The sequence below is a fragment of the Cygnus olor genome, chromosome Z, assembly GCF_009769625.2.
Source record: "Cygnus olor isolate bCygOlo1 chromosome Z, bCygOlo1.pri.v2, whole genome shotgun sequence".
NCBI classification, from domain to species: Eukaryota; Metazoa; Chordata; class Aves; order Anseriformes; family Anatidae; genus Cygnus; species Cygnus olor.
Genome location: NC_049198.1, coordinates 15,286,398 through 15,311,977, shown reverse-complemented (window position 1 = coordinate 15,311,977; position 25,580 = coordinate 15,286,398). Strand labels below are relative to the sequence as shown.

The window sequence follows — 25,580 nt, the reverse complement described above, 5'->3', positions numbered from 1 at the left end:
CTGTACTTTTGTTCTCTGATGAGCTGGGAAACAGTCTTGCTGAATGTATTTCTGAACCTGTGTATGGAACTTGCACATTCTCAATCTCACCAAATGATTTTCATGTGGTAGGCTGAATTATCAATCCATTTAAGTATACCACATCAAAGGGAAGGAGAAAAAAAAAGGCATAAAGACAGCAGTGGTTATAAAAACACTTCATTGCACCTCACTTATTTACCTTCAGCGCAATGAACAAATTCAACGCCTGCTTGAGAAAAAGATACATAGAGGATTTCACTGAACTCCCCAAATTTTTCGGAGGTACGTTGTCTTGATCGGACTCGTATCTCATAATCTCGTCCCATCTTCAGAGAGTACAGTGGAACCATTGTTGAGAGCCTGGGTTCTAACTGTAAAGACAGAATGACTGTGATTTATTTGTTTGAGTTGTACGTGCAATTTAATACTGCTTCTTGATTTCAGAAATAAACATTTAAAGGCATTTTGCTACCTGGACTTCAAGAATACATTGAGAAGAGTTCAGAGAAAATTCACATCATTTACTTCAGACTTACTAGCTATTGCGTTTTGTTGTGATTCAGACGACCAAACAAAAGAGAATCCAAGGTCTCTAAATAAACAGTGAAAAAAGGCAGCTGCCCCCAGTTATATGCTCTAAGTGGGTAGTGTGAATATCGCCCACTGATCTTACCAAGCTGAAAATCCTTCTTACTGTTGACACAACATTATTGACTCCATAGTGCCAAAAACCTTGCTAAAGTCACATGGATATCTTAAAACAACTGCAATTTCCACTATGGAATTAATTGTAAGAAGAAAAATTATTTAAAGGTCTTCTAACCAAATTTATTATATCTTACAAACATAATTATTTTGGGAAGGCTGCATAGCTCCCCAAATCTTCAACTATATATAAAATGGGATAATGTATGGAGACTTTGGTAGAACTGGTATCACACTGCAGGTCTTGAGACTTCTATATTAAGTATTAATTACGACATTCTTACTTACTGCTGCATATCAAACTATGTTGGAAGTCACACCGTAAGTCTTAATATGTGAAATCTCTCTTCTACTGCTTCTCTCAGAATATGCATTTGAGCTCCAACAGCCCAACAAAAGTAAAGAAAAAGAAGGAAAATGTGCACAAAATATAAATCCATGTGGCAGTTGTTATACTCTACTTTTACTTCAGAAGGATGATACTGGCAAAACTCATTGTGGGCTAAGAATTAAAACATCTGAAAAACAATACCTATTGGGGATTTCAAAGAAGAATGAACAATCCAATCCAATAACCACTATGGCTGCATAATCTAAATTTGAAACAATTTCTGTTGTTAGCCATGATCTGTGGAGTACTCGTGATCCTTTATGCCTCTAGACCTGAGTGTTCTGACAGGTAAGTGGTGAGATTTTGGACGAGGCAGTGATCAGACAGACTGCTTTTCTCTGTTACTGGATGAGCACAAGATCCTGCAGAACCATTGCTCTATGCATCACAGAGGTTTTTAATATGGTAAATCAATCCAGTTCGAAAGTGTTGGGAAGGGAATATGATCTGTGCTAATCTAGTTTACTAATTTTGTGCGATGAAGCCACAAAACATAGCACACTGCAGTTTTACAGCATGTAACAATGCATTGTGTTTTTTTTTTTCTGGAGCAAGTAATGGAGATACTTAGGAGAGGGGTGCTGGCCACACAAAATTTTATGCACCCCAGATAACAGCAGCACTTGGAAAAGGCAGTATGCAGGCCAAAATGGAGCGCCGAAGGATGTGAAGTAGAATTGCTGCAGCTGTGTAACTGCAGTGACCTGAAATTGCAAGGGTTGCTACAGAGCAGGTAACTGGTTAATGGGCAGGATGCCTCCAGTCCATCAGTGGACTAACAAAACTTCACATAAGATGTATAGAACAGAGAAGTTAGAGCATGAACTGGAGAGATGAATTGCATTTCTCATATGGACAAAATTAATTAAAAACCATATGGGAGAGGTGTGATAATATAATTAAGGAAAATGCACGCAGCATACAACAAACATTTAAAGTATCTGAAGGGGAGCTTCAGATGCAGACTGCTGGGTTGCTGTGTCTGCAGCATGCCGTTCAGTCAGCACAGGGCTACGATCTGATTGCCATACTCTGCTGAGTGAAAACGCACGGCCATGCTGGGCTGTGACAGTGCTGCCTGTCTGCAAGGTGGCGTTAAAACAGGCCAAGGAGCAGCTCTGTCCCCGGTGGGATGGAGCCCCAGTGGCTGAGAGGCACCGGCGGCAGAGGCTGGCCCAGGCCCGACAGGCCCCGTGGCAGTGGCTGCCGCTGACCCTGCGGTGAGGCCTGGGAGATGCACGGCCGGGGAGAGGTTTGGAGGTACCCTTAGGGCAGGCACAGTGCAAAGTGGGACACCCACACCACACGCAGGTAGTAGGTTGCACACCTAAGGCAGTGTAGGAGGATGAGTTTAGCACCCTGCAGACTAGTAAGCCCAGTGTCTCCGGAGGGTTGACCGGCTCAGACACAGTGCTGTGGGGATGCAGCGGTGGAGGTAGCATGCCATGCTTCCCTGCCCTAAGCACATTTCACTGCATTAAGAAATTGACCTTTCCGGTCCAAAATCCAACAACTTAGCAGAGCCAGCAGAGTCCTCGCTGGTCTAGCCCTCTTCAATTTTAGTCTAGTGACTGTAATGGACAACACTTCATCATAAAAGAGTAGAATTTTAAAACAATGCCCAGCAAGGAGCTAGTACCAACAATGAATGTTTTTCAAATTCTGAACCAGACGAAATTTGGCTTTGTCTCAAAACCAGACACTCTATAAGGGTGGGGATTGTATTGTTTTTAGCAAGGTTCTCAAAATAATTTTGATCCTCTTATCACTGCAACTTACTGTTATAATAGTTTACCAATTAATGTCTTAGTCCTCTTTGAATACATACATTATCTATTTTCAGTTAGCAAATTGATTGAAAAAATGTATGATGTATGAAATACTAAACAGGTTCATCCCCAAACCTCTAAAAAAATTAGATGGATATCTCAGCAAGGGGGTGACTTAGAATTTAAGCACTATGAATTCATTTCTATATCGTTTTTTGGATCAGTTATATGTACAAACCATTATTATATATTTATGCAGTCTGAGATTATCCTTTGTGCATAAAACTAGCAATTTAGTAAGTGTAACACATATCCCTCTCTTTACTGCTTCAACACTTATTTTAGAAGGTGTTTGTGAATGCAATGAACGCAGAGTGAAACTGCTGCTACACTACTGTTACTAAGAGTTTCGCCATTGTCTATGTCCATACCAAGTTTTTGTTCAGAAATTTCTCTTTTGTGTTCTAATTGATAGGTTCTCAATGTCATGTTTGTGCTTTTAAAATGAAAGGTACAATAACATACAATATGTACAGCTCCAGTACAACATAATCTATAGTACTGTTTTTCTTGAGGCAAGTACAGTATTCAGCAGTATCTGTTTTCTGCAAGAAGAAATACCGAACTTCAAGGTTTGCTCTCATGAGGAGAACCATTCTCAAGGCATACGCTAATTATTGATGATACTGGAGCAAGAACAATGGTTTAGTAGGGGATTTATGACTGATATCTAAAGGCTTATAAAAAAATCAAAATGTGCATTTTTAAAGAAGTACCTGTAGTTCCACCTGCTTTTGTAAATCTCATAAAAACTCTGCAGATTTTCAAATTCTTAAGGAGTACTGATTAACTCCCTAAAGTTAAGTCAATTCACTTAAAATATAGAGGCAATACAGTAGATATAGAATCATGAAATCTCAGAATGTTTTGGGTTGGAAGGGGCCTTAAAGATCATCTAATTTCAACCCCATATATATAACTTAAACAAGTATAGAGAGAAATTCAGACAAGTATTAGGAAAAAGTTATAGACAATATAAGTCCTGTTTGGCTTCAGACTTACTAACAAGGATGAGGATAAACAGAAAAAAATAACATTGAAAAGGATCAGAGGTGAGAAGGGCTCCAAGGTCTTTCATAGATGAAGGCCAACAAACCAACTTGACTATGTTTCAGCTGGTAAACTTGCTTATTGTAGATTAAAAGTACTATCTGCTTCCTTTCTGTCATTTAACTCAGTTCATATTAATAAGAAAATAAAGAACGGCTTCTGCTCTGAAAAGATGTTCTTACTGCATTGAGCATGTATTCAGAGAGAAGTCTCCATATGCAAATATTCTGCAACATATTGGCAGTTAGCCTATACATTTAGGTAAGCTGGGCACAACTTTTTCCCCATAACAGGAAAACTGACTATATGATAAATCAGTGATTTTCAAATGAAAACTTAAAAAAATTTGAGGCACATACACTTCATAGTATACATTTTCATGGACTACCCCTACAGTCACAAATTTCACTTTGCTGTCTTGCATGAAATCTGTATGTCTTACCTGTGTTGCATTGATTTTGTTTATTGTATCAAATTTTAAATTATAATTCAATCTTTTACTTATTTTTTAATCCACTGAAACAATATTTATAAATACTAGAACTTTATAAGTACCCTGAAGAATCTGGACTAACATGGTGACACTTTCCAAGGAAAAAATTCCTGTTCTAACTACTAAAAATGCCATGCATTTTTTCAAATAGATGAGGTTTAAGAAAACAATAGAGAAATAGTTTATTCTTGAAACACTTGTATATATTTGACTACTGCCATACTTTCTAATCTAACTCAGGGATTTCAGGGTCTCACTATCATCCTGCGTGCCAGCTATCTTTACATATAATGTTACAATGTTTGCGAGAAAACTTTAAAAGAATATGGGTATATTGTTTAAGACTTAAGATATTGTCTAATTAGCATTTACAAACCTGTTGCTTTTCAAAATAGCATAAAAGAGGATAGAACAAGCCTGCAGTGTACTATGACTATCGTATAATAAATATTTGCTCCATACCTCCTTCCATTTTGTCTCATTAACTTCTTTGTACTGCAATTCATACTCCAGAGTAATCCATCCCTTCTGAACATCTGCTGTTGGTGGTGGATCCCATCTTACTTGGATATCCCCATGGATCCCAGTTTGACTAGTATTTAGCAGAGTCCAGTTAAGGTGGACAGGGGGATCAGGTAGTACTGTTTAAACAGAGTATTTGGAATGAAACAGCCAGTTTTCAATGCGAAATGACCATTCTTACTACACACTCTTAAATGATTTCAGGACTAAAAAAGCATATTAATCACATATTTGCTGATTAAAATCAAAACCTATGAGTCAATGACAAAGTCACTGGAAGCCTGATAACAAGAAAGCACCCTGCTACCAACATGTTCTGCATAAATTTTACCTGAATAGCTAATAAAAAAGACTAAGAATGAATTACCTATTAAAACATATTTTCCAATAGCAGCTTATAAAACACTGAGGCATAAGTAACTCTCCATCAAAATTTATATTTAGAGTTCTCTCACTAAATAAAAACTATAATTGAAGTAACACAGAACTATAAATATTCAGTAACGACTTCAGAAATAATGCAGAAATACACTGAAAAACAATTGTATCTGAAAAGTGATTCGGCTTTTACTGCACTGAAGAAAAGGGTACAGTGAGTACTCTAGTCACTTGCAGGAATAAAGTGTTAACTGCATGTCCATACATCACTGATCTGGACAAGCAATAATGTCTGGAAAGTCCAGACAGTCACAGTTCATATTGCAATAAATATAAAGTCTCGCTTGGAAATGCTAAATGTCCTGATTCTGCACATGTGTTGACTGAGGAACAAAAACCTACTTGGTTCCAGAATTTTGCAGAAACAAGATATTAACACCATCCTTACTCAGGCTGACCAAGGCTACATAGCATCCATTTGAGAGGGCTCAGAGTGACAGCAAAAGCAAAAACATCTCCACATGTCTGAGAGAACACTGGTCTTCATAAAGAAAAAAACACGAATTTGCTTTTAACCTTTTAGCTTGCTTTCAACAGTGGCAGTATTTTCTGGGTGTAGATCACATTACATATTTTTCAAATCCAAATCCCCTCCCATGTATTGTATTTTTTTTTAGAAAATAATTTTTCTGAGGGGGGAAATTTAAATACAGAATGAGTTATATGAAAGCGTATAGAATCACACCTGTTGCAGTATAAAAATATAGAGGTAAAATGCACAATAGAAGCATACCTATTTCATCAACACTGAAACATTTTTCATCAAATACTTCATCTTTATTGGCAAGCTTAACACAATATGGTATCCATATAGAGGTGTAGGATGTGTTAAAATAACAGCTATTTTCTCCTGCAGTTATATAATCAGGACATTCTTTCCAGTCTTCATCATTCCTAGAATGACAACAAAAATATAAGATACGTGAGAGAGAGATTTATGGATTTTACAAACTAGAAATTATAGATGTTACAAGACACAATGTTGATAAGTCACATCTCCTATGGAAATGAGAAGTACATGCCAATATTTACTACGATTTACAATACTGTGATAATACTGTGATTTGATGACAAATAACCACCCAAGCAAGCTACATAAATGTATTTAGGTTCTCAGAGGTACTGTTAGTGACATTTCTATGCTTTGGATGGCATTTCTGTAAGAACAGTCAGAGGCCACATACTGTTATGTTAATGACTGCCAGCAAACACAAACTTTAGTCAATTTAATATGTATTTAAACAACTTTTCTTCAGGCAAAATTAAATTGCGATAAGATGCCCACCTAAATGATGAGATCTGAAACACTGAAAGCCAGTCCTTGAGGCAGATCAGTGCTGCACCACCTGCAAGGCTAAGGAGAGGGAACCTCTGCAGGGGAACTGAAAGGGAATGTAGGCACTGGGGCACTGACTACACCAATGGGAAAGTGCCCAAGGGCAAATGCTGGAGGAGACCTGGCACAAAACAATCCAGAACTGCGGGATGTGAAAGAAAGGAAGAGAAATACAGTGCTGGGAGTGAGGAAGGGCTAAATTTCTTGGGATACAGAACTTCTAAAACACAGAGTTGGAAGTACTAGCAATGAAACCACTGATGTTTTTCCATTCTGACTTTGTTCAAAAATTTACAAATGTTCTCTGTAAATAAAAGAATTGCAGCAGGAAACATAATATTCATATATATCATTTCATCTCTTAAACAAAGAGAAATCAGCAGAGTTATAAAGAGTGGGATGAATTCTCAGACTGCGAAACACAGATCCCTGTGTAGGGTCATACAACCAAACTGAACCAAACCAGCAGGTCCAAACCCCCAAAATTATTTATTTAAAGCAAAATGGGAACAACCAGATTATTAGAAATATTCTACAGGAAAAGCATCAGATACTCAGTATTTCTGAAGTATTCAGATATTCGGTATTTCTGAAGTCATTTTAGGAAAACAAATCTCATAGTGAACAGATCTTCTGTTCTGAGTAGGGATCTTTTCAGAAATTACAGTCTTGGTTTGCTAAAAACATCATGTAAATGCCTTTTCTTACTAAGAGCTTTTCAAACTATACAGAAGAGGGATTAGGCTAAAACAATTATTCCAAGTGCATCCTTCAATGCTGGAGTGGGTGCTTAAGAAGTAAAAAAGGCAGATGCTACATAAATGGAACGAGGAGCATTTCTGCCAATAGGCAAGGGTCTTGTATTCAGCTGATGAGACCAGACAGGTTTCTAAAGGAAATGCTCCTGGCAAAGTCAGGACTTGATAAAGGCGTATGAGGTCAGATACTATGGCTTGACTTAAGCAGGAGGTTGTGTTAGCTGATGTAGTTCAGTCCTGAGCCTTAAATATTGCTTGCATATTGAAACAGAAATAATTTTAATGTGGCTGTTCAGTTCACATCTGTTATTGCAGTATACTAATTTTTTCTAGGCCAAGATGAAATATATGATCTGTTCAATGTATGTGATACTTTGTTGTATGTTTAATTTTTGAAGTTTGTGCTTTTGGTGCACGCCACTAACAACTGTCAGCTCAACATTTACATTTAAATAGTCGTTTTAACCTGGATCCCTGTATTTCTGAGCACTCTGGGAAAAGTGGTTAGAAAACAAGCCTAGCCATTAAGCTTGTTTCCTAAGCAAATCTATCATCACCTGTAGGAAATGTCTGTAGATCAAAAAGGTTGAAAACCAGTACATTAGATGTAACAGGAACGCACACTCTCCTCCTATTCCTGTGAACAAAAGGCTTTTGTTTCCTAAATAGCCATTACTGGGTAACATAGTAATGTGCATGTTCTCTTTTCAGCTAATCATTCTAACAACCTGAAAATTGCAAAAGCTTAAGTGAAATATGAATCTGAATCCAACAGGTCTCAGCGAAACATAATCCCCAGACTCTGAGCAGGCTTTTTACCTGGACCTGCACATTCAGCCTTCAATCTAGCAATTGATCAATTAAGGTTTTATGTAACTTTAATAACAATTCAAAGGGGCTTGTATCCAAACTCTTCTTCTGTACACACACACAATGAATCTCACAGCTGCTATTAAATTGATAAGGAATAAACCGAAGTTCCCCATTAAAAACTCCTTTCCAAAGCCCTACAGTGTTCAACTTCAGATTCTGAAGTCTGGACCTATATTTGGTAGGAATGTGTTATAAATTGTCTCCCACATAATGCTTGTGACTGCATAATGCTTAGCAAACAAATGTGACATTGAAAAATACGCACTTAAAACACAGTCTTATGCCCTTAAAAACATTCTGGTTCATATCACATATCACATCTCATCAATGAGGTAACAGGAATACAAGAGCATATGACTTCTCTCTCTTTTCCTCTTTCTTCCATTGTTTCCGTATTACTACCTTTTCATGTATAACAGTTGTATTGTTCCTGGAGCAGTGAGGTTATACAAATTTCCATCAGTCCAATAACATGAAAATGTCTCCAGTTCAGGTGATCTGCACTTGCTGATTTGTGGCCACCGTAGAAGATCTGTCAAGAAAAATGGCATGAGACAGAATGAGACAAAATAAAGAAATCCACAAGCCAGACTAATGTACTGTTAAAATGAAATTCAGCATTTTTTATATGTAATTAACTTTTCTTTCAATTGCCAATGTACAATGAGGCAAGATTTTAATTCCGCCAAATTTGAAAGATGGGTCAAGCTCTCTTTTCTGTGTGTGAAAATGTTATTCCCACAGCCTGACACCAAGAGTGGGGATAAGCCAATGCTGGAGCTGTAGTTCAGTGCAGATATACCTGAATTAGCCCTGCACTTTTTTTAAGGAAACTGTGGTACTGCAGAGCTCAGTATTAGACTAACCGCAGCTCTGTATTTACCCAGCTGAGCAGTTTTGCAATGTGTCAGGGCCCGTAGTGCTAACATTAGAATTGCTACCTTGAACTGAGTTAAGGTTTGTGTATGTTACGTTGCGTAGATATAACCTTGGTCTGACAGAGATAAGGGCAGCTCTACGCATGTGCCTGTTCTGCCACGTGCTGTTTTGATACTCATCATTTCTATTGTTTGTAAAAACTGAAGTGATGTAGATCCATGAAACGACTAGTGCAATTAGTCAGCCTTGTCAGCCCCGCGAAAGAAATAAAAACTGAAGTTGTGGGTATGATTCACTGCTTATAAAGTTAAGTATGTAACTTCTTTCCTGATTTTTCAGGGTCTAATCAAGCTGTCATTCTAAAATGCCAGCATTTCCTACTTGGCCTGTAGAGCTTTCCAGAGGGAGATGCATATGGAGGTGTCTACCTCTCTTCACTTACTATCTGGGAAATATGATAATCTACTTAAGAAAATTTCTCTATTGTGCACCTAAAATTTGGGTGTTAGTCAGGTATTTATGACCGGTGAAATGACCCCTGGCCAGAGCACAACACAATGCTACTGGAGTCTGCATGGGAAGCTCTGCAGAAATATTTTTGCAGCTTCACAGCTGTAAATATTTGGTACAAAAGATTTATACTCAGAGTTGAGAAAGCACTAAGGTACAGACTTCCAGCAGATGCATCCTCCTACGCACGGGGATTTTGTAGCCTTCTTGAACGTTAGCTCCTTTATTTACAGCTCAGATAGACGCAGACACTGAATGCCGAAATAATTTGTATTTCTTTGGCTTATTGGTTTAAATCGTGTCCTCTACATTCTTCACTGATGAGTGTCTATATCAGGCAGTAACTAAAACATGAATATTACGCATTTCTGTTTTCCTCACCCCATATCATTGCCTCATTTCACACTTTGGACATTGAACAAGGCCTGAACTCATGAGTGTAAATAAGAGGTTTCATAAGTCTATATTGACCTATCCACCCCCTTTTCCCCCCCAGTTTGAAATTCTTCTTGCCAACCTAAAATAACTGCTGTTTGATTAAAGAGATTTAAATAGAAATGTTTTTTTTCCTTAGTCAGCAATTTCCATTTTAGTGAATTTCAAAGAAATTTAATCTTTTAAGTTGAAAGACATTTTCAAATGAAATGTTGCAGCAAAAGGAAAAAAATCAAACTTCTTTTTCAGAAAATATTGAAATTAAACATTCAGGCATGGCACCTGATTTTGCATGGTATGGTATTCAATATTTGATGGCTTTGGCATATATCCCAAAATGCTTTTGGTTGACCTTGATCTGAATTTTTAGACAGTTTCACATCATTCATCAAACAATCTTCACCTGGCAGAAATCCGCATTAACCCATGACCATGACATTGCAAACTATTATAACATAGATCTAAAATAAAATAGAATATGAGATTCAAGAACAGTATTGTATTTATATTTTTTTAATTCATCATAATTTCAACTTTCAAACTTTAACTTAATTTACATTAAATTTAGTATTTTTTTCTGTAACTCAGTTTTCACTAAGTTCTCAAGTCATTGTTTAAAAACAAAGCAAAGAAAAATAAATGAAATTTTGTGCCTCTGCTTCAGAGACATGAGTAAAATTGCCTCAATTGCATAATACCTATAATCAACAAGACACGACTCTCCCTCTTTCTATAAACAGCGTGCAAGGAAGTACATGTTATGGCTTTTCCTGTTTCTATCCTCAGCTATGTGAATTAAGAACAAATATAGCTAGTTTCACTGAAACAGGTATAAGAATTTAAGAAAATGATATACTGGAAAACTCTCCTAAGTTAGAATATTTCTGCTGATGCCTGCACTTATTTATAACTAGAACTTACAATATTTATGGCTCATGCAGACCATGTCCTCATCTCCAGGACAGGAGTAGAAAAAGTCACACAGTAACTCCCTAACATGACCAAATTAATTGAACAGAATCGAAACATTTTGAGATGTCCAGCAGGCTCTTACGTATAGACACTGCTGTATCTTAATACTGAATTCTGTTCTATTTACCACCTTTACATACAAGCTAACTTAAGGACTATGAGGCATACAAACTCTTCTAGGAAAATGGGTAATAGTGCAGCTAGAAGTGCCGTTGGTTACAATGGACAGAATTAGCAATGCACACAGCATGCAGATTGAGACTTGGTCTCTTATACCCTAAATTCAGAGGAATGTATTCTTAAGGCCCCACTTTCTATTCCACTCTCTTGTCACAGGATTTGATACTTTATCTCGCAAGTGTTCCTTCAACATGCACAAGAATTTTTGAGCACTGAACAGGTTTGTCTAGGATTCATATACTATTGGTTTATTGGTTTGTAATTCCTATTTTTGTTCCCTTATGACCAGTTCCATTTGTAACAAAAATGATCTTCTGATTGATCATTTCCAATTTATGTGTCGAGTTTCCGTCCTTCAAAGCCACATTTTTTCTGTGCCTGACTGATGAAAACCTTGTAATATTTTCTTGTGTAATGCTTGGCACTCTTGGGGTAGATCTCCTGAATTTCTTGTTTTTGTGATCAACATTGTACAGGACCCTGTGTGAGCTCCATCTCCTGAACAAACTGTACCAGACTGTGATAAATGAACACAATAGTTCAGCTGAATGCATTTAGGCATAAAGGCAGCAGGCTACTGAAAGTAAAGGATGTCAAACTGAGACTTAAAATAGACTAGGAAAGCAAAATGTAAGACAGAAACATACTTGCTCTTTTCATACCTGATCCAATAAGTTATGGTCAAATTGTCATGAATAAAACCACTCACCTCATTCAAGATAATGGCTTGGCTAAATACATATATTCAGCAGCAGAAAACATGGAAGAAAGCTAGTAAATCTGTGGCTTCCACTGTGACTACAAAGAAAGTTTGGTACAAAAGTTCCTAGTCCCGCCCCAGGGTTTAGTTGAAATGTTCAGCTACCAGAGCTGAGCTGTGGAAGAGTAAAATCGCTTTGCATTCTGCTTTCATTCTGTTATGACCACAGATTAGCCATGGTATAAACTCTGGCTCAGTTAGAAGAAACTGTGCCAAAACAGAAGCTGAAACAGTAGTGCAGTTTATGGAAAGAATCAGGAATGCAGATGTGCCATCTCTTTTACTTACATTTCTTTATAGGTCACCAGACGGCAGTTTTCCATTTAGTGTAGTTCCCATGCAATGTATACTTTAATGATTTAAAAGGGAGTGTGATACAGAAACAGCTTACTGAAAGTTATATACGGAAAGGCCTCAAAACAAAAGAAGTCTTAAAGACAATCTAGAGCTGTCAGAAGGCTAATTCCTTTAGAGATTAAATTTCCTTTTTTTTTTTTTTTTTTGGTCTAAAAGTCCTTCTAATAAAATTTAATTTTAAAGGGAATTGGCCTTGAGGGCAGAACAGTAGTCACTGAATACCAATAGGAACTGACGTTTACAACTGGGGTGTAGCAAAGCAGGTTATCCTCACCTCAGGGACAGTCTTGCTGCCACCAGAGCTCTAGCAGCTCTGCAGGTGGAGCATTGCACAAGTCATACAGAAACAACATGTCCTACTAGCATGTGCTTAGGCAAGAGAAATAACCATGAGGATATGACTGTCACATGAAAATCAAGCTAACTAAGCAGTAAATGGAAAAGGAGGGCATATTTTTGCTGAGCAAGCTGAAGTACTTCGTGTGGTAATTTTAAAAGGTTCATGCAGAATTATCAGTTATCAGAATGTCTGAAACCTATTAAACCTAGAGCAAATGTACTCCTACCTGTAAACCAATGACAGAACAAACCTTATGAAACAGTACCTATCTTCATGTAATCCACTCTTGAAGCATACACACTGTGTTATCGCTAAAGCATAGTAGAAAAAGACGGAGAAATAAACAGCAGAATTAAATACATTTAAAATTGGAAACAGTTATGAAGTCCTGGAGTGTTATTTACTGTAGCTCAAATGTGTACATTGAAAGTGAATGCTCTATCAATTAGGCTCTGTTCCTGAATCCACCAAGCTCAACAAATGTTGCGCAATTTACTTTAATAGAGGTAGGGTGATTTCTCTGGTACCAGGAAATTCTGATTCTTTCAAATTGCACAGCAAAATGAACATTTGCAGACAGTAGACGATATTTTAAACAGTACTGTCTAGTACTAATAAATTAACAGACACCACACATATGGAAAGTGGGATGCAGTAAGCAGAGACAACAACAAGGTCACTTCTAATAATCAGGTTGCTTGCCAGTCTGACTCAGCCTTTGCTGTAGGTACAACTTGTCCATGAAGGGCCAGTAGCAAAGTTCTGGAACAACATTTTGGGGAAAAGAAGGTAATTTCTTTCATATCAGTATTGAACGAGATCCTTTTCATGAAGTACTCAGCAGAAAGAAAGCCAAGTTTAACAACACTAGAATGGATAAAACATTGCAGTGAAAAATGAAGGGAAATGCTGCACAAGAGAGATTTTTGCCCATGGAGTAAGAGTAAATATTGTAACAGTAAATAATAATGTTTTGCTCAGGAACAGGGAACGGGAATATGTTTTCAGCCCTACATTGAAGACTAATTTGGTGACCACTGCTTTGAGCAATAATATGCAGGCATTCTTGCTAACAGACGGGAAGCATGCACAGTTTTGGGGAATGCCAGAAGGAATTTTTAGCAAGTTTGCAGCATAGTCAATGAGCGAAAAAATCAGAGATCAATTCTGGAGCTTTAAAACACTGAATGAGGAGGCAATGGCCAGCTATTTCCTTTCAGGACAGACTTCTGCCTCTTTTTGTCGAGTGAGACAGATATGGTTAAAAGAATAAAAGCCTTACAGAAGCAGAGCTTTTCCATAGCATCACAGCCCAACGAGTGTATCTTCCCACGCTCTCTGTGCTGCTGAACCTCCACAGCACAGGAGCTGACGTGGCTCACAGATGTGTTGTCTACACTGTGCTACTTGGGTACACAAGAAAATTAAGTAAATAAAGCCCAGCGCTGTGGGTAGAACAATCACGCAGCATTATTCAGTACTACGGGTCATGAGACAGTACAGAGATGAGTGAGGATGTGGATGTGTGTCATGTTCCATGTGTTTTGTCATGCGCTTTCCACATCACATCCTCCTATGTGCAGTGGTGGAACCACGATTTCTGCTACAGGCAAGCCACATAAACTTGCATGCCTACGTGTGTGACATATAAAGGGAAGCAGAGACAGAGGGCACAGTATTTGTAAATGAAAGTCAGTTAATGTAACAAAATCAATTTCCAATTATCTCATAATTGCTCATATAGTTGTAACTCAAATTGAAATTACATTTTCAAGAAAGCATCTGTAAGAATAATAATGAACAGTGGTTTTATCTGTTCCTGCCATTGCTGTAGATGTTCAGCAATGACTAACATAATGTGGTAGGGCATATGAGACAAGGTGCATTATCCCTGGAAGCACAGATGAGCTCGCAACAGCAAAGAGCAGTGCAGCAAACAAATACCCTGAAAGGTCTCCATGCCCTTCTTAGAGCAAGCAACCTCTACGCTGCTGACAGCCACCTCCAACATCCTTCTTTCTCCTGCTCCTGGACTAGCTGCCACCCTCCTGCCACAAATGAGTGCTCAGAGCCAGGACTGCTATTTTCCCAGGAAGACCAGCTGAAGTATAATCTGGCATTCAGAAACTGGAGGGCTGACCAAACTCTTTTGTCTCCCCAAACTCTATGAGGAAAATACTCGCAGGGTCCGGGGAGTAAGACCATTAGGTTGTGATCCCAAGTCAAGAACTGCAACTTCACAATTACCCCCATGTAAAAGTTATACGAGGGCACATCATGATGGTCCTGGATGAATCTGACAACTTATTTTCCTTGTTTCAACACCTGCTCATTTCCTATGAACAGGACGTGCTGTGGGGAAGGGAGAACAGCAGGCATGCAGCGAGTACTCACACACACACACACACGCTAAGGATGTCCTGGTCTGACCTCAGGACGCGGGGTGGGTGACGGCCCCACGAGCACCAGCAGAGGGTCAGGCAGGAGCACCCAGTGTGCGAGCAGAGCCCCGCAGCCAGGCACGGCAGATGCAGTGCTCGCATCGCTGCATGAGGTGGCAGCAGACGGTTGCACAGTTGTGTTAGAAAAGCAAACAACACGTGAGCCAATGCGAGAACAACACGGGGAGTGTTTTCACAAAGCAGAAGTCAGCATAGCTCACATCTGTGGTGGGAGTGGATTACGGGAGCAAACGCTGGGGACACAAGATAAAGACGGACAAAGAAACAGAAGGCAGAAAAGATGAGAGAAGAAGATACATTTGGAAAGAAAAGCATGAGAGAACACAAATGGGATGTGTGTTTTAATAGTAAAGATGAGAATTTCTTGGTCTGGCATGTACACATCCTGACAGTGTACAGAAGAACTTGTGTTTATTGGTGATCACCCAGAAAAGATACTAGGTCAGGGAGAAAAAAGCAGGCAGCCCTAAGGACAGTGTGGGTGGCAAGGCTGAGGAAAGAAGAAAAATGACACAGTGCAGCTCTGTTTAAGAACATCTGGTACGGACAACTCCGCAGAAGTCTTCCTCGCAAATCTAAAAAGTTTTCAGTCTAGGCTCACCAGAATCAGTGCTCCATAAAAGCAGGGGCACGAATTTGCCAGGTTTCATTAGACACACAGCTGTGTATTATCAATTACAAATGACACTATGTCCTAAACGTGGTGTTTCATCATTGCAACAGTACTTGTTATACACAAGTTCATCCTGATGTTTCTTGTTATTTATTCCCTCTCCCCACCCTCGTTACTTTTGAATGAAGTAACTCAGGAAGATACCATCCCTCAGCCTGTCCTTGCTCTTGACATTTGTTCCTTTTAATTCACATTGCTTTTGGAAGACCAGATTCAAGTTGTAAATTCCTGAACTTGCCATTGTTGCTACTTCTGGCTTCTGCAGATTTTAGCCGGTCTTCAAGATAATGACTGCCTGATTTATGTGGGATAATGTTTGTACATACTAGACAGAAAAATCCTTCATTGTACTCCACAGAGATTTTCATGCAGTACAAAACAACAACCCTTGTTTCATTAAGTTTGAAATAGCACAATTTAGTGTGTTTTTTAATCAAGTGAAGTAAATGAAGGAAAAATGCCACTTTTTATCCACAGAACAACTATCTGAATGTATTTGAAGGAAAGCCCCATAAGTGTTGTTTTTCAGTACAGAGATAAGTTCCCTGTTACAGTCCACATGTATCAATACAAAAATTAAGGAGCTAGTACTAAGAGAATTAATTGTTACCTTCCACACCTGGAGTGAAACTCCAAGAGAGATCACCGAGCTGTCATTTAGCAATTCCCCTGAGAAGTCCTGCAAGATCCATGTCACACAACAGGGGCACATGCACCAAACAACGGATGAGGTCTCCAAGCAGTCCGAGGAGCTACTTTTTGCACTCTGATCACTGACAACTGAAAATTACATATTGCTTTGAGTATCTTATGACTGAAAGTCATGCTGATTCTTCACAATTCTTCGTGATGAGAACTACCCAGTTTAATCTTTACAGAGACTGAGAAGAATACAAGGGCTTAATGTGATAGTCTCACTCTTTTTGCACATCTGGACCGTGACATCTTTTCTTGGGCAATAAAAATGACTGAATCAATGTGAGTATTTTAGAACTTTCTGGCATGCAGTATTACTCCTCTGCTTTTTTGGAGTGTCTGTTTTATTACTGTAGCCAGGATGTTTACTTGTTCAGTAATTCAGAGCTTTATTATTGCAATGAATCATAAACTATGAGTTACTAATGTCAAAGAAGATCCAATGAAATTTTAAAAACAAACTAGAGAAGAATAAAAGCATTTTCTGCTTAGTTTATTTTCAAACTTAGTAAGAACCTGAATCTTTGAAGTTCTGCAGTTTTCTTATAAGAATATCCATTTTAGTAGACTTCAAAAGGAAAATGTGACGAGAGTTTTGTCCCTCATTTATGTGGAGTTCTTGTTGACCTATGAGCATTGTCCTTTTAAAGGCATTTATGAAACAACAATCTGCACTCTTAGTGGATAATAATGAAGCCACTGTGTCATGTACAAATCTCGATAAATTAACAAACAAGTTTTCTTTAAAAAAGAAAAACAAAACAACCAGACTATCAAGTAGTTCTCAAGGCCATGCCCAGATATATGGGCTTTGGATCCCAGCTGAACTCTTGCATATGAAAGGAAATACATGTGACACGTTTAAATTTATAAACATGGAGTATCTGAAGTTCCTCCCAAAATGGGAAAGTTGCTGAGCTGGATACATTTTAACTTATTCTGAAATTCAGGATGATGTAAACACCAGAAGAGAGAAAAAAACATGCCAATAATATTAGGCTGATGGAATTAAATTAACAGTGGAAAAACAACAACTCCCCAGCCTCCCAAGATATTTGAGATTCGACACTAGGATGAACAATGCACTAGAGAACACACAAATGGGTAATATTCATGACTCAGATGAGAACTGAATGTTAACAGAATAATACATATTTTCCTTTAGCTTTTACTTCTGCATATGGCTATGAGCCTAAAAGAGTCTTCTGATCATCTGTGTAGTATTGAGTGGCCTGAAGTAAGCCTCCAGATTCATCCTGATTTTACTATTGCATTTAGTGATTCATGCGCAGAACAGATTTGGACAAAACAATCACATTAAAAAGCACAGTGGACATATTTATAAAGGAAATCTCTCTCTCTCTCTCTCTCTCTTTTTTTTTTCCTTTCTTTCTGACAGACTGCCAAAAATGATTAAAGTTTTATGTATCCTCTGTTGAACTTTCTCTAACATTCACTCCCTCTTTTTGAGGATCCATTGCTGTCAGTCCTGTGCTTCAGAGCTTAGCTGGGTAAAAATCACAGGGAGAGGTGTTGGGGCGTTCTCTTACCAGTATTTGAAATACAGGCTCCACAGATATACTTGAAGTCATGGAACTAAGGACCACTGGGCTTACAAGAGGTGAAGACTGACCACTATTAAAAAACAGGTCATTTGTTCTTGGCTTGTTTCCCATCTTCCTCCAACATCTTTTCATAAACTAGTCTTTTCAAATAAACGCAGGAGGACATCAAGGGGAAGCCATGATTTTTTACTTTTTTTTTTATTTTTTAATTTGAAACCAGAGCCATTTCCTGACTGGACAAAACACAGAGCAAACATTAAAGTTAACTGAAGACCAACCTAAGTCTCTAGAATTGCTGTTGTATTAGCCTTTAGCTTGCCTAAGAATACTCCACTTCTGACAAAACCATGGACTTTCAGTATACTATGCCAAGGAGTTATTCATTCCACTGAATGACATTAATACATAAGCAATAGTTTTCACAATTGGTTTAGATTAATGAAAAATTAATAGGCAATATCAATAAGTGCATACCCAGTGAATCTTTAAAACAATCAAAGAAAATGTTAAGTCAGTCAAAAAATGCTCTTACAATTCATCTACAATGGTATTCACTACTCCTATAGTGGCTTTCCAACATGCACTTAAAGTCATCACACTCTGGACTTTAAACACACAACACATTAAGTGCTTTGGACATCACCTCATTCAAGTTGTCATCCAAACAATGGCACATAATCCCCCTAAAATGATTGCGACATATGCATTTCTCTGCTTTTTGCTTAAAGAAAACTGGATTAAGAAAGGTTTGGTACATGAATCCCAAATGATCCTGAAAAGTGGGAAGGGGGAACAGCTGTCAAAGCCAAAACGATTCCTCAGAAAACCCTGGCATCAAAAACTTGCTTTAACGTGTCATACGCTGTATTGCCAGTTAAGAAGCTCCATTTACACTTGTTTCTAAATGCATGTATTAATCACTGATGCATGTGATAGGTATCACTATGAGATACACCCTCCCTGTTCTGAAGACCTCATGTAGAACTGTAGAACTCATCTCCAACAGCGATCATTTGTCTCCTTGCTTCTGGCCCAGCTTTTCTCATTCTGTCCATTTTTATCCCGTTATCCTTCTGCTATTTTGTAGGAATCAACAAAATCAAAATTTAAGCCAGCAATCATTCTGTTGATTTTGCTCTATTGCTTTAGCAATTGAAAACAGCTTAGAAGAGCCCAAAGATCAATTGATTGCATTTAGCTAAACTTATGTATCTTCACTACGGCCTCAGCAACTGTGATTCCATCTGCACCCCTGCACAAAGAGAGTCTTGTACTCAGACAGGTCTCAAGAATAATGTTATAATTACACCATTTTCTGAGCAACAACCATAAAATATAATTATACAGAATGACCAAAACTACATTTATGGAACACTAAAACTCATGGAATTAAGTGATTCATTCACTGCCTCTACAGGTGAGCACAAAAACAGGATGAATGCAGGAAGCTTAATCTTTGGAGGTACTTTCTTAATATTAAATAGAAATAGTAACAAGAATAGAAATTAACATGAGAACATCCCAGAGTCACAGGTTGATTGTAAATTTTACTTCAGGAAATCATTCCACTTCAGTGAAAAACTCATCTCTAACTGATGCTGTTTTTACTATGAATCAACATCACCAGAAAAAATGGATTTAAACAAGTTTAAGAGAGAACTAAGATGCAGATTAGCTTTGGGAAGAGTATTATTCTCTTATTTCCTGTATGCATATAATTTTGGCAGCTTTGTATTACATCCTATGTGGTTTTAAGAATTTGGCTCAGTATATTTAAATCTATCTAAGAAATTGACCCAAGAATGTGTCTTTAAGGATGTATTATAGGTGTAATCATGATGACACATAGCCACCGGTCTTTTGCATTAGTCCTAATGCACTGGACCTCCAAAAACAAGGATGTTATCTTCTTTTTTATCAGCAATATTTTCCTATTTTTTAAGGTGCAAAATTTTAGCAAACTACAGTAAGTTTATGTTCATTTTTATCATGCCATTTCTGAAGGACCTTTGGATTTTTAAAATTATATTTAAGTAGTTTTATGATAACAAAAGGATAATCATAGTGCAGTCTTAGTCTGAGTGTTAATTTAACTTCTGCGTACTTACAGTACAGATACATTAGCAGTGTCTTCAGACTTACTGGGTACATAAAACACTCATTGTTTCTAGAACAGCATTTTATTTGGAAATTTAAACTCCTGCATTGCTGCAGTGCAGGCTTTCACCATCATACCAAATGTGGAGTTTCCCATGACACAAATGGTCACATCCTAATACCTATGGACACATATCAACTGTAAATTTTTGTGTTGCTCAGGGAAGCCCCAGCAGTAATATGTAGAAATAGTTTGTAAGATTTTGCTAGTTGTGATTTTTTTGGGTATAAAATATGCTCATTGACAGCTCTCTTAAGTTTAAAATGTTATGGCTGTTATTTTCTCAGCCATGCAAATTAAGAAACTGTATGAGAGAGAGACTGTATGGTAAAACTAGAATTAGAACACATCAGGGCATAAAATAAATGCAATCACCGGATTTAAAGCAGCTGGTGTACAACATCCATATGATGAAAAGAAAATGCTATGAAAACTAACCAGCTTTGATGTACTTAACTGAATCAGCTAAAATAAAAGACAAATTACTTGTTTGATCACATTTCAATGACAAAGTAATGTCTGAAGAGAGAAAAAATAACATTCAAGACAACTAATCTAGCGTATTTCCTCCAGTATATGATGTTTCTTAATTACAATTCTAATTGGGTTCAGAAAGTCCTCTTAATTATTACCATTCTTTTGCAGTACAGACAGCTGCTTTTGTTACATGAACACGAGCGACCTTGTGAAATGTCACCCTTTTACTTAGATTTAATTCTTGATTATACACTAAATCATATTGTCTCAGTTTATTTAGGCAAATGCTAAATCATGATGGCCCTTCAGTGCCAGTGAGAATTTGGAAAAGTGAGATGAATTATACATTACGGTCTGTGTTTCAACAGGAGTTGTCAGACAAGGTATCAAAATCTCTACCTGGAGATTTACAGTGCTGAACTCCGCACTAACCTTTAAATATGCCTGTATTTTCAGTCACTCTAAGATGTTATGCTGACCAACATGCAGCCCAGAATGAGTAGGGGGAAACAGGCACAAGAAAAAAAAAGGATAAAAAATGCACCCAGAAAGGAAACAAAACAAAACAAAAACAGAAGACAAACAAAAAAACACAAAGCCAGGATATATATATATATATATTTGTATATAAATTTTAATTACACTTGGATAGAGCTTCTTTTTAAACTCATGCTATAGAAAGCTACTACTACTAAAAGGACACGAAAACTAAACTTAAACTTTTGATCCTCTGTATACCACAGAGCTTTATTTACAATGAGAGGCTGAGAAACCTGGCTGTAAATAGTAAATGGAGAATGGACAGCATTGATTTACTGGGGACAGGAGATTTGACATGTCTCTAAATTGGAGACATGTGGATTTGATGGATGGACCGCTCAGTGGTAAGTAATAGGCTGGATGGTCGCACTCAAAGAGTAGCGGTCAACAGCTCAATGTCCAAATGGAGATCAGTGATGAGTGGTGTTCCTCAGGGGTCAGTATAGGGACTGCCACTATTTAATATCTTTGTCAGTGACATGGACAGTGGGGCCTGCTTCTCTGGGTAACCTGTTACAGTGCCTCACCACCCTCTGAGTAAAGAATTTCCTCCTGACAATGAATCTAAATCTCCCCTCTTTTAGTTTAAAACCATTCTCCCTTTTCCTATCATTATCTGCCAGAGTAAAAAGTTGCTCTCCACCTTTTTTTATAAGCCCCCTTTAAGTACGGAAAAGCTACAGAGGTGTTCCTGGAGCCTTCTCTTCTTTAGGCTGAACATCACCAGATCCCTCAGCCTTTCTTCACAGAAGAAGTGCTCCAGCCCTCTGATTGTCCTCGTGGCCCTCCTCTGGACCTGCTCTAACAGCCCCACATCCTTCTTGTGCTGGGGGCCCCACACCAGGACGCAGCAGAGGGGCACAATCCCCTCCCTCCACCTGCTGCCCACCCCTCTGTTGGTGCAGCCCAGGACGCAGTTGGCCTTCTGGGCTGCAGGCACACACTGCTGGCTCATGTCGAGCTTTTCATTCACCAGAACCCCCAAGTCCTTCTTTTCTTTCTCTCAAGTGCAATCCGAAGCACCAGTACAGGCTGGGCCATGAGTGGATTGAGAGCAGCCCTGGTGAGAAGGACCTGGTGGTGTTGGCTGATGAGAAGCTCAACATGAGCCAGCAATGTGCTCTTGCAGCCCAGAAAGCCAACTGTGTCCTGGGCTGCATCAAAAGCAGTGTGGCCAGCAGGGTGAGGGAGGGGATTGTCTCCCTCTACTCTGCTCTTGTGAGACCCCACCTGGAGTTCTGCACCCAGCTCTGGGGCCCCCAGCACAAGAAGGACATGGACCTATTAGAGCAAGTCCAGAGGAGGGCCACAAGGATGATCAGAGGGCTGGAGCACCTGTGAAGATCTCCTGTGAAGACAGGCTGAGGGAGTTGGGGATGTTCAGCCTGGAGAAGAGAAGGCCCCAGGGAGACCTTACAGAGGCCTTCCAGTACCTAAAGGGGCCTACAGGAAAGCTGGGGAGGGACTCTTTGTCAGGGGGTGCAGTGAGAAGGGGCAATGGTTTTAAACTGAAAGAAGGTAGATTTGAAAATGTGTCTTTTTTTTAAGTCACAATTTTAGGTGTCAACAATATTTTGATTATTTTCCAAGACAAACATGTTGGATCTGTATCTGAATGCCTCCATCCCATTGACTTTTGAGTGCTGTCTGGCCCAGTCTCACTCGTCCCTGCACTAGACATATGTTGGATGTCCGACACAGGCTGAGGTGCCCCTGCACCATCCATCTGCTTGTCAGACAGGCGCAGCTGCCCCGTGCTCCACTCCAGCCACCGCAGTGGGGGACACCCTGCAAAAGCTTCTGCAGTGTCTTTTTATTGTTATCTCATACCAAACAAAGAAGCGGAGCGAGACTGGGAGCTGTTTCCAAGCCAGTGAGGAATCGCTGCTCAGTGCCAAGCTGATCTCAAGTGTCGGAGATTCAAAGCTGCTTCCAAGTCTGGACTGTGAGAGACAGCCTCACAGCTCACAGCAGAGACAAATAAAATAAACTGAACCAGGGATGCCAGCTGTTACCACTACCTTACTTGGTGAAATGAGCACTTGAGTGATCGTGAGAGAGGCCAGAAGGTATAGAAGGAGACTGACCAAACATTTGTAAATGGGAAGGTAAGATTTCAGCAGTAAATGCCTGCCTATGAACAGAAAGCCTACGCTATAGGCACAAAGAGACACGTGTTTATTGAACTGAAATAGGCTATACTGATTCTTTTGTGTTACAGCCACGTGTAATATTTATTCTGGTTTTCAAAGAAGTCAGAAAGGAAAACCTATGCGAATTGGCACTTGCCTTAAGAATCAGCCTAGGGTCGTGCACAAGCTGTGAATAACACAAAAAAAGTAATCTGAAACAAATGCTGGTTCTTTCAGAAGATTCCTTCCTTGTGATTCTGGGGAGCTACAAAATTATGAAATTATGAAAACAGATAAAGAACAATTTTTTTCTGTGGAGGCTTGACATTCAAGAAGCACAACAGAAAAGCAAAAGCTAAGGCAAAGGATGTCAGTAAGCTCATGAAAGAGGAAAAAAGACTGGTTGTGAAAAGCAAACAGTCTGTAGAGTATGTTGCAACATTTCAGTCTTACTTGCACTCACTGGAATGTCTAAGAAGCAAATTCATCAATAAAAGCCCACAGTATTTGCCTTTCATCATTGATTTCAAGACCAGAACTATCCTCAACAGCTTGAGAGGTCTATATAAACTGCTGAAGTTTAACCTTTTTAACCTTGCAGACTGCAAAAAACCATGGCTTTGAATCCTAAAATGTTTGCAGTAAAGATTATATCAAAACAACACTATTTCTACCAAAAAGCACCTCCTCAGCAGACATTCATTAGTGCTGAATACTGGTAACAGGATTGGACTGACCTCAGTATATATGAAAGCATAGTTCAGCACTTCAAGCTTGGATGCTTGTTTGCTTCTCTTGAGACAAATTCTTCTTCAACTTGCAATCATGCTGGCTTTAGCAAGGCAAGTATTGTGTTGTGAAGAACAGAACATGACCTATGGCCTGCAAATCTGACTGGGAAGTCTCTCAGCATGCCCTCTCCTGTGACTTTCAGCACCCTCCTTTTATAGCCAGGCTAAAAGTCATGCTAGAACGGTCTCAAAATGCTTTTTTTTTTTTTTTAATTAAAAGGGAAAATCTGCTGAGCATTCCACTGTTCCCCATGGTCTCTGTAGGAGGAACAGCCTTACTGATAGTGGGGTACCACACAGAAAGTGTGAGAGTCCAGTGGGTTGTAACGTCAGAAGAGAGTGACCCACCTCTCCTTGAACTGGCCAAGCTATATTTAATGGTCACCACCATCCAGCACGTCCTGTTATGTGCTGGCTGGTTAGATTTGGCTTGTAACTATTCTCATGTTTTGGTTAGTACACAAGCTGTCTCATCTCAGAGACCGCAGATTTCATTAACTCACATAAGCCAAACAGACAGTAAGGTTTATCTGGCAGAAGGCAGAAGGGCTGACAGTCTGAAGTGCCATGCTATTAATCGTACTGTGCTTTGGAGAAAACAATTATGGCTAAGGAGGTTATCTTGCTTGCTTCCATCTAACTTTGAAACACTCAACACTGCGTTGGCGTACCAAGCACATCGATCTACAGGGGGAACAGGCAAAATGCACGGGGGCCATCTCATGCTCAAATCAGCATTGGAAGCTTCAGCCAAGTGCAGAGCTTGTGGTGAACTTCAGTGTTTCTGTCACCTTGTATATGTCAGTGACCAAGACAACATTATGTGGAATGACACACATCATCATATTCTCATGGTTACTGCAGGAGTAAAATGAAAATAACTTCTGCTATGCTTGCACAGGATATGGTGTTAGGTGTATGTATGATTAGCTATTAAGTGTATACCTAGCACAGCACAGAGTCAGGCCCAAGACAATAAACAATCAAATAATACTAACCATTTTATCTCAAAATAGCAAAACTGACAGTAGTTTAAGAAAAATGAAAATCTTTCTTCTCTCCAGAAGCTCCTAGAACTGTTTCCTTTGAAAAGGTGGGCAAAGCGTGGATCGCACCTGGCAGTGGACAGGCAATCACATGGCTCCCTTGCTCTCTTTAACAAAGTAATCTTCATAGAAACAACAGAGAGCTGAAATACATATCAGCTGAGTTTAAAAAATGAATAAATCACCTAATA

At 38.8% G+C, this 25,580-nt stretch overlaps 1 protein-coding gene across 5 annotated transcripts in view; it reads right to left on the bottom strand.

The window, feature by feature from the left end:
- The window catches only part of GHR (growth hormone receptor), a 138,860-nt gene that overhangs the window by 7,838 nt on the left and 105,442 nt on the right, over positions 1–25,580 (bottom strand). For all 5 annotated transcript variants that reach the window (XM_040540091.1, XM_040540093.1, XM_040540092.1 and 2 more), the window contains exons 4-7: positions 8,819–8,948; positions 6,183–6,343; positions 4,952–5,130; positions 221–392 (exon numbers count right to left, since the gene is read on the bottom strand). In XM_040540091.1, coding sequence (XP_040396025.1) covers positions 221–392; positions 4,952–5,130; positions 6,183–6,343; positions 8,819–8,948 — 642 coding nt within the window. The remainder of the gene's footprint in view (positions 1–220; positions 393–4,951; positions 5,131–6,182; positions 6,344–8,818; positions 8,949–25,580) is intronic.